At 34.8% G+C, this 10,925-nt stretch overlaps 1 protein-coding gene across 1 annotated transcript; it reads right to left on the bottom strand.

Annotated features, from left to right (window-relative positions):
- Positions 1-379: 379 nt before the first annotated feature.
- LOC127787549 (exopolygalacturonase-like) lies at positions 380-10,704 on the bottom strand. Its single transcript, XM_052315607.1, has 6 exons — positions 10,589-10,704; positions 8,861-9,051; positions 1,831-1,913; positions 1,410-1,715; positions 756-1,274; positions 380-625 (listed from the first exon to the last, which is right to left on the bottom strand). Exons 1-6 carry the CDS (start codon positions 10,702-10,704, stop codon positions 380-382), a joined length of 1,461 nt encoding a protein of 486 aa, XP_052171567.1.
- Between the last annotated feature and the right edge of the window lie 221 nt (positions 10,705-10,925).

Genomic DNA, 10,925 nt, shown 5'->3' with positions numbered 1-10,925 from the left:
TGTGCCATAAATGAGGAAAAATGAGAGTTAATTAGGGGATAATTCATCATTATAAAATAGAGTAAACGTATAATTAAATGGAAGCACAAACAAACAAAATGTAAATTTTGGCTAGTGCAAGATTTCAACTTGATAAATAATTTCCTTAAGATCCACCAATACTTGGACGGACTCATTTATTAGATCCAATATAGCACGACTATTTTACAACTCACCAAAGATCACTACCCGATGAATAACATCCATTTTAAGAATGGACGGGGTGTTGAACTCTACATGCAACGAAACATATGTTTTATGGTAGAGGCAAGGAATATATGAAGACATAGAAATAAGCATAAAAGCAGTCGACGTTTTAGTTTTCTTGGTCCAGAAAGGTTCAAGAAGTTGGAGCCTTGGTTTTGCACACTGGAGGATTCTGCTTTCCAGAAAAGATTGGATTTATATTAGCACATTCTGAGGTGGCAGGACCATCTGAACCACTGTATTTTAGGTCAATATTGCCAACTTGTACGTTACTGCATGGTATGCCACTACTACAAACAAGCTTAACAGCCACTTTAGTAGGAGTTGTTCCACGAATGTTCTTGAAGGTCACATCACTGATCTTAACAAGCGAAGGAGACTAAACACAAGAAAATTGACCGATCCAATAATATTAATTCTTGTTAGTTAATATAAATGAATAAATAAAACTTGGTAAAAATATGTTGCTTTCAAATTTGAGTATATATAGATGGATTTAAATTAAGTACCTTGGAGGAGCATTGGTTATAGGGGCAGTATCCCTGATCAATCAAGACTGGATTGCCTACATTGTTCATTATGATATCCTCGAAATGGAGACCAGAGGCTACGCTATGACCAGGAGATGCCGGCCATGTTTTTACCCTTACGCCATTATCAGTGCCAGTAAGTGTACAATTCTTAATGGTGATGCCAATAACAGGGTCTTCTTTTTGGTACCTACCCAGACTTCCAATGCTAATGCCATGTCCTGGTCCACAAGTTAGTTTCTCAACCTTAACATTTTGGCTACCATCACCAATCGACACACAATCATCTCCAGTCTTTATGTTTGAATTTATTATATTCACCCCGTTTGAACGTCCAATGTGGATGCCATCTGTGTTGAGGCTTTCGTCAGGTGCGCTGATAGAGAAGTGCTCAAAAGTTAAGTTCTTACATCCTATAACATTAACATGGAAGTGCTTGCTGTCCTTGGAAGTTACATCACGGACTACGGAATTGGTGACCACGTTCAAGCCAAAGTTCTGGTTTGGAATATTTACTAGAAAGGTTAATAAATTTGTTACACCAACACAACATATATAACCAAGATGTAATTAAAGACATCATACATATATATATATATATATATATATTAAACATCTACCTACTCTACTTACCATTGACTTCTTACAATTAGTGTTCTTGCTGCAATCATTCTTGGCCCAAGCAGTGGCGCCCTGACCATCGAAAGTTCCACCACCTGATATGGTGAGTTCATCGACGTGGTCAATACTAATCCAATTACCAGACTTCAGGGCATTGGGATCTTTTGGGGCGTTCACAGTTCCCTCTACTTTAATCTCCACAGGAGCCTTGCAAGGCCCTTTAAGTTCTACTTGCGTCAACAAATACGAGCCTTTTGGAATCGTAATTTTACTTGGACTTGTTGCTGCACATGCCTTTGTCCACACATCTAGTATAGCCTATAATTTAAAATAAAATAAAACAAATTAATGATGAGCAATACGTACGTTGTTTCCAAAATTCAGAGGAATTTTGAGTGTTAAGCATGCATCTTAGATTTGTAGTGTTTCTTACCTTGCTGATATCTGTTTTATCATCAGCCTTCGCACCATATTTTGTAATATCAAAACTCGCAGCATGAGTTTGTAGAACTTCAGCTAACAATAGCAAGAAAGAAATTGCTAGGTTACTGAATTTGATTACAACTATCTTCTCCATCTTAATTTCAATCTCTCTTTTTGAATGAGTTGATATTATAATTAAGCCTTGCTTCAAGATTTATATATATATATATATATACATTGAATTGAAAGGATTATTTAACGTCATCAAACCTCTAAATCAGTTTTTACTACACTTTTCGTGGTTGTCATGACATGTGTTGAACTTCTTATCATAAGCTTGCTTTCTACACCATACATAACCATGCTATTCTGGGATTAATTAATAATAGACAAATAAAAACATATTTTAAGCAAGTAAACTTCTAATCTCTTCCACTTGTTTTGCATGGATGAAGGACAGAACGGTTATTTGATCTATTTTTTGCTCCATAGAACAATGAAAAAATATTAATATTATTATTATTATTATTATAACCATGTAAACAAGAGCCATTCTTATTTTGTTTAATTTAGAACTAGTGTCTGATATTCGAGCACTCATTTTCCCTTATTATTATTATTATTATATTTGTGTAAAATTATTAGAAAGTTATTAGTATATTTAATTTGCATCTAGTATTATGAGTACAAAAGCCTCATTTTTTTGTTAATTAGAAAACATTTTTGAATTTAAAATAAATCATTTTATCACGTGAAAAATAAAACATTTTGCCAACTAGCCAAGTATATACGCTTTATTCATTTTAGAGAAAAATATCTTTAAAACACGTCACCTTATTTAATTTGAAATAAAACATTTCATCATTTGTACACTACAAAAAATCCGTAATTTAGTAATGGATTTAGCGACAGAATTTTTCCATCCCTAATTAGAGACGGATTAGTGACGAATAGTCCATCGCTAAAATTTAGCAACGGATTTGCAACAGAATATTCCGTCATAAAATTTTTTTATTTTTTTATTTTTTAGCGACGAAAATTTTTTAGCGATAGGATTATCCCGTCACTAAATTTTATACTTTTTTTATTTAATTTATTTTTGTTTTTTAGCGACAGGTGTGACCCCGTCGCTAAATTTTAATTTTTTATTTAATTAAATTAAAATTATTTAACAATAAAATATTCTGTCACTAAATAATAAATAAATTAAATTTATATTAAATATATTTAAAATTAATTAAATATAATTAAAAAGTTAAATTAATAATTAAGAACTTTAACAACGGCACTAATCCGTTGCTAAAAAAGAAAAAAATAAATTAAAAAAATAAAAATTATTAATTATGTATTGAACCAAGATTAAATAAAAATTAAAATTCTTTATTATTAAATGTATATCTTATGTATTTTATTTACAAACCAAAATATGTAAATTGATATGATATTATAATATTTATAATAAGAAATATGTATTAAACTAATTTTTAATCAAATAAAATTTAAATATTTAAGAGATTAATTAATTACAACATTTAAGTGGTAAATTAGTTGAGTTAAAATTTACAACATTTATTTTTTTAAGTATTAATTTATGAATTTAAAAGATTTAAAATTTAAAGTCTTAATTTAAATTAAAATTAAAATAGTTGGAAACTAAATGCAATATATAATTAATATGTGCAGTGTATATAATAAGGAGGATCGCAGCTCAGATTGTTGCGCACTCGTGCGCCCATACGAGGGACCAAGGATCGAAACTAAGGGAAAGAAAAGAGTATTTTGGGATTAATTTCCTAACTCTACACGTGGCGGCTTAAGGGGGAGCCACCTAGTGCGTAGCGACCAGGTGCACATTCACATGTCAACTGGGCGCGTGCCATAATTATTTTAATTTTTTTAAAATAGAAGTTAGCGACATAAACTGTTCCATCGCTAATCAACGACATAACTTTTTCCGTCACTAATTTAAATTTATTTTAATTTTTTTTATTTTTACTGTATATTAGCGACGGAATTTTTCGTCGCTAAAATAATATTTAATTTTTTAAATAATTTTTTTAATTTTTTAATCAGCTACAGAAATTTTTGTCGCTGATTTGTGCCGTCGCTAAAATTTAGCAACGGATTTTGATGTTTATCCATTGCTAAATGTCTTTTTTCTTGTAGTGATAGTAATTTTATTTTATAAATAATCAAAATTTATTTTCCAAAAAAGTTGCAATTTACATGATATTTCAAGCATCATATAAATATTTTGAATTTTTTTTGGCATGATATTATAGATTTTTTAATGTTTTCCAATTTCTATTTTATTTTCAAATTAAAAAAATAATAATAAATGGATCACTACACATGGTTAAAGAAAAAATTACCATATGTTACAAATCCTAGGTGATCCCCAAATCCAATTGTTTCAGATGCTTATTGTTGTAGCATACTTTCTGGAAGGAAGTGAAGTTCACCTGGTGAAGGTGCATTCTCTTTAAAGAATTTCTTCTCGAGTGGAATTTAAGGAGCAAGTCCTATCGAATAGTGAAGTCCTTCGGAACACACTTTTCACAACCACCCTTACACGACATACTCGATCGAGCTAAGTGTTGGTGTTATTGCTTGAATGCAATAATAAATTTATAGCTGTGGGCAATCACAAGCCATAAGTCTTCGAGAGACTTGTGAAAGAGGAATTGTTTGGGGCACACAATGTCTCTTATGTGGATCTTCTAATACTTAAGTTAGTCTATCTCTAAGTAAAAATGTAGATATAATAAAAGTACAATAAGAATAGAGTTATTATCATACATTAATTGAAAGGTGTTCACTTATTTACAAAGAGTGAAATTTACAAGTCCAATCCATTCTTCACTTTTCTTCCTCTCACTAAACGTTATCCCTTCTTTCTCTGAAGCATCAAGTGATGAAGGGTCTTTCTTAGGTTTTTCACAGGTAACTGGCCATCATATTCGGCCATTTTACCGTCGTGAAGTCTTTCCCATCAACGACGAGACACCTCAAACGGGTTCAAGCGTAGCAGTAGGTCTCAATCTAGAGGCTCTCAACTATTAGGTCTATAATGTTATGTCACACACCCAAGAGGGGGGAAATTGGGTAATTTAAAGAATATGATAGAACTTAAAATGTTTTGGATACAAATGAGATTTTAGTAAGTTAAAACATAAAATATGTATAGAATGACAAATGTAATATCCCAAGAGCCCAAAGAATGATAGTATATATTAAGGATAAGTAAGGAATGAAATAACACTAGCTAGATACCTTTTGGACTGAATGTAAGCAAAGAACTCCCAGGTTAAGCATCCTTGAACTGGGAAAGCTTAGGGATGGGTGACCCTCTGGGAAGTTCACGTAGGCCCATCAGGGTAAGTTGTTCCGATCCTTCCTATCGCTCGATGCGGGATGTTACAGGTGGTATCAGAGCTAACCCGAGCCGTGTGTTAGGATTGTGTACTAGCCAAAGGCTGGGGGTACTAGACCGGGGATACTAGACAAAGGAGAGATGGGACCAGTTGTAAGGTCAAATGACGAGAACGTTATGTGCTCAAAGGGGGGAGAATGTAATACCCCAAGAGTCCAAAGAATGGTAGTATATATCGAGGATAAGTAAGGAAGGAAATAATACTAGCTGGATACCTTTTGGGATGAATATAGACAAAGAACTCCCGAGTTAAGCGTGTTTAAGCTAGGGAAGCTTAGGGATGCGTGACCCTCTAGGAAGTTCACGTAAGCCCATCAAGGAAAGTTGTTCCGGTCCTTCCTATCTCTCGATACTAGATGTTACAAGTGGTATCAAAGCTGACCCGAGTCGTGTGTTGGGATCGTGTACTAGCCAAAGGCTGGGGGTACTGGACTAGGGACTGTGTACTAGCCAAAGATTGGGGGTACTAGACTGGGGACACTAGACAAGGGAGAGTTAGAACTAATTGTAAGGTCGCATGACGAGGACATCATGTACTCAAGGGGGGAGAATATAATACCCCAAGAGCCTAAAGAAGGGTAGTATATATCGAGGATAAGTAAGAAAGGAAACAACACTAGCTGGATACCTTTTGAGGCTGAATGTAGGTAAAGAACTCCTGAGTTAAGCGTGCTTGAGTTGGAAAAGCTTAAGGATGGGTGACCCCTGGAAAGTTCGCGTAGGCCCATAAGAGTAAGTTGTTCCGGTCCTTTCTATCGCTCGATACGGGATGTTACAACAAATTCAATGCTTAATGGATAAAAAAATAATAAAAACAAAGAGCATAAAGGATTTATAGTGGTTCGGCTTAAACTAAGCCTAATCCACTACCTTAACTTCTCATTAAGGATTTTAAACCAATTCACTGAAACCTCTTACTTGATCCCAAGTAGGTCCTCTAGTCTAAGGCTAGGAAATTATAAAACCTCTTACTTATACAAAAGTAGGCCCTCTAGCTTACAAGTTAGGAAATACAAGAATTGAATAATAAAGAGAGAATCTAAGAGATAAATCTCTTAGTTACAAGGTATCTCAAAATGATATAAGGCTTGAAACAAATAAATACAAATGAAGATCAAAACCTTTGAGAGAAAATTATGAAAGCACAAATACATACAATTGAGAAGTATGAAAATAATTTGTTAGCTCACTTCACTTCATTCCCATTCATTAGCCTCTTCTAGATCATCCTTGATTTGTATTTATAAGCATCCCAAGAGCTTCAAGTGAAAACTAGCCGTTGTAAGCTGTCAAAGACACAAACTGTCGACAGATAGGTTGAGTTAGTCAATAGATTCAAACGTTAGTCGAGAAATGAAAATGAGTTAGTCAAAAGATGAAATGAGTTAGTCGACAGATCAAGGCAAAATTTCAAAATATCAAAAACTAACATTCTATCCATCGATAGATTGCTTGAAGTAAGTCGACAGAATAAGAAAAATTTCCAATCAACATTTTTTAATCAATTAAAAACACAATATTTCAAATGCTATTAAGAAATTTATCCCAAGATATTTGGGCATTAGATTTTAATTTTCATTCAATAATTTTGAATATAATATTTCAAATGTCATCAAGATATTTATAACAAGATTTTTGACATTCAATTGTATGATAGAATTAATCTTTATTTTGCTTCTTAATAGAACATATAAAAATAATTTTATCATCAAAATGCAATTGATTTTTATCATCAAAATTATATCAATGTTAGGGATATTTTCCGGACCCATTCTTATGGGTTGAACTCGACCTAGTAGGCCAACCCAATCTCTTGAAGCCTAACAAGCCCAAGGTTGAGCTCACCAGAATAAGGTCACACTCCGTTGAGGCCTTAGTTCAGACTGCGGGAACCAAGCGAGGTCCCAACGATGTTCCAGCTCGCTGACCTAGCCAAGCGAGCTCTCAGAGATGCTTTTAGCTCGCTAGACGAACTATTTATCTCACATAACAAGAAGGTTGCAAAATAAATAAAGAATAGTTGTCGACTAGGCGTTATTCTGGCTGGGCCGTCCAGGCCCAATCTGGCTCCACCATCTCAACCCATTTCTTAGCCCATGTTGGTCCCATCCTAGCCTTATATCAACCTGCAAACAATATCATTGCAGCTTCTTTTGGGTATCCGTGCGCCTGCCTCAGATCCCATCCTTATTAATGGCGGATCACATCCACATTAATGAGGGTCCCGTCAGCATCTTGCCGCCACCTGGGTACCTTCACCGGCGCTAGATAATCAATCCCATCACCTACAAATGCACGACGTAGGCGTATAGAGGGACATATTCTCCTCCTAAGCCAAGGTATGTTTTTCCTACTAACCTACTGATACATGGCTTTTGTTTTACTCCCTTACTTACTGGAGCGTTAGAGTACTTGCAGGGGCCGGTCGACCGGAGGAGCACAGACCAAATTGCACAACATTCCTTAGTGTACCTTCTCTTCCTCCCTCTCATGTTCATTTTCTCAGTACGGGCCCACGAATCTCAAACAACCAATTCTCAACGTCGACAATCAAAGACAAAATATCAATCTTATAAAGAACATAAAGATGGTCCTTTTTTCCTTCGAAAAATATTACTTCATTTTAACCAACGGTTTATTTAGTAGATTCATTATAATACTTGTTTTTGCAAATCTCCATATGTGTAATTCATTTGGTTTTCATTTTCACAAAGATACTTGAAATTGATTTTTGTTTGAAAACCTAAAAACCATGTAGTTAAGTCCTGAGATTATACATTCTATAAGTCTTACTAGTATTTGAATATCCAAGGAAAATACCTTGGTCACTTTTAGCATCAAATTTTCCTAAGTTGTCCTTTGTGTTCAATATATAGCATTTAAATCCAAAGGCTCAAAAATAACATACAATAGGCTTTTTCTCATAATAAATCTCTAATGGTGTTTTCTTTATACCTTACCTCAAATTAAACCTATTTAAAAAATAACAAGCAACAATAGCCGTTTTGGCACAAAAATAGGTAGGCAATCTATTCTCCAAAAGTATGGTTCTAACCATTTCTTGCAGAGTCCTATATTTTTTTTTTTCCAACAACACCATTTTATTGTGGGGTTCTAGCTGTGGAGAGTTGATGAAGAATCTCATGTGTTTTATGGTACCACTACTAACCATGAATATGGTAATACCAAGATGGGATACATATTTTCACACAATGGAGTTATATATATATATATATATATATGCATATTAACTAACAAAAAAAATAAATCAGAGTGATCCCCACCACTCGGAGGGAGTGATAAAATTCCCATCACTCACGGGAGACATACTTCTCACAATGAAAATAAAGTATAAATCACAGTTGCAACCCAAAAAGAAGCCAAAACTGCAAGAGAAATAAAAGTAGAATTAGTCCCAAGAATAATGAATTTAGGATATGTTAATGTGTCACTACATTGTTGCATAAAAGAGTGTTAGTGAAGTAAACAAAATTTATAAGGTGATAAGCATACCAAAGGAAGACTTGAATGAGGCTGCAAATAAGGAACATGGAGTGACATTCCATTCCACCAAAATTCTATCAAAATATGCATTATTCATGTGTACCCTCCTTGTCATCTTCTTCATATATATCTTCACCATCATCTTCTTTATTTATATCCTCCTCGTCATCTTCCCCTTCAGTTGTATCCACGTCCTCATCTTCTTCTTTATTGTCAGGCTCCCCATCCTCAACCACAAAAGTGTCATTAATGGAGTACTCTTCAACTTCTTCAATCTCAATATTGTCTTGTAGGCTATCGATTTGTTCATCTTCAACTACGGTAGGTTACAACAGCACGTCCTCATCTTCCTAATAAACATGCACTATTCGTTCAGAAGTTAGGGTATCAACTGTGTTCCTTGCCTTGGTTCGAATAACTACCCACCAAATTACGTTGTCAACATGGATATAGGGCATAGTAAACTTGGTGCGCTTGGGAGGCAAGTATAAAAGGATCATATTAATTGTACTTTCTAGTGGACAAAATCTCATCTATTCCGTATTATTTATGTATCCTGGTCCCCTGCCTTGGAGTCAGATCAAACCACTCACAATTGAACAACATCAACTTTTAAGTGGTAACATAGGGTACTCCAATTGTATAACCTCCTTGAGTATCCCATAATAGTCGTCTTCTGGTTGTCCATAGACAGAACCCCTAATACAAACTCCACAATTTTTTGTGGACTTTCCTAAACTCCATAAATCTATTTGAAACTTATATCCATTTATAAAATAAGTATGCCATGTTTGCACCATCCTCAAGGGTCCCCATGAGATGTCACATATTTATTGATCATGTATCTCATTATTTAGATCACGCACCTACTCATATTTTGTTTTAAACACAATACATGTCAATAAACAAATTACGTTACTCATGAACGTAGAATTTGATTTATTAACACACTTATTTTTAGTAATTAAAAGGGACTTATATAGTGTAACGACCCTCTCCCACCTACTGGCACTACCGATGAATAATTGACTGGATTACTCACACGACAAACCAACAACGGAAAGGTTGGATTATGTTTCAACAGGAAACACCCTAGGTAGTCACTAGGCTTCATCATTTCCTTCACTCTTCTCAAGGAATCAGTCCCAAACATAGACAAGGAAACACAGTGGAACTAAACTCGAAACCCGAGTGAGCTTCACCTTTCTTTAGCTTGCCACACAGCAAGCCAAAGGTGATCCAGGCACAAAACTAGAACCATTATCATCCCGGAACGTAATCAATAGCAAAAATCTTAAAATTAATTTGACCCGATGATACCATATTTTGTGAGTCTCGGGAAATATTTGGATTGGCACTGAAATTGTCTTGATCCGAGACATTTGGTTTTCAATCGCATATTCAATTTTCTTTTTCCTAAAATCAGTTGAATTGGTCTGACAAACCCAACACGAGCAAATTTTCGCTACTTTAATTTCCATCTTAATAAGATCTCCCAGTGAATCGACCTAGACTCCCATCTAGTAAATAAATTTTATGCTGCAACACACACTCATACATTGGCGAGTATAAACACTTTATGCTTGCATGTTTGATTTCTTTCTTTATTTGTTTGTAAGTTTGTTTAATTAATTGCACAGAGTTAAGTGCAGTCAATCACCAAGATGTTGTCCCTCATGCTAGAGATATTGCATAGGATGAATGGGGAGATTAGGAAAATTAGCACTCGGCTAGATGGGTTTGAGAGGAAAATGAGTCGAATGAGCTCACGAATGACGTGGTCAGAGAAGAGACTGAGGCAAATAGGTAAGGTGCACGCAGCACTACTTACTCATCTACATGTCTCACATATTGACGATTCCCCAAAACACATCGAGGATGGTGATAAGGAGCAGCAGGGTGGTCATCAGGTAGATCCAGCTCATGATGATATGGAGGACCCGACATCTCAATCCGGAGTAAGTTCTAACTTCACTTTTATTTACATTTCATTATGAAATACGTACTATTATGTAACGAATAGTATTTGTACAATTTTAGGAGGAAGTGGTTATGGGTGACGAACGAACTTATGTGACCGATTGCCATCGCAGTGTCATCGGGTGATCCCATTACAAAATTCTAAAAATTACACTTATGCCTAAAGTTTGGATTCATTGCGCTTTAAC

Source organism: Diospyros lotus, chromosome 12 (genome assembly GCF_014633365.1).
Source record: "Diospyros lotus cultivar Yz01 chromosome 12, ASM1463336v1, whole genome shotgun sequence".
NCBI lineage: Eukaryota > Viridiplantae > Streptophyta > Magnoliopsida > Ericales > Ebenaceae > Diospyros > Diospyros lotus.
This window is presented reverse-complemented; position numbering and strand designations above follow the sequence as displayed.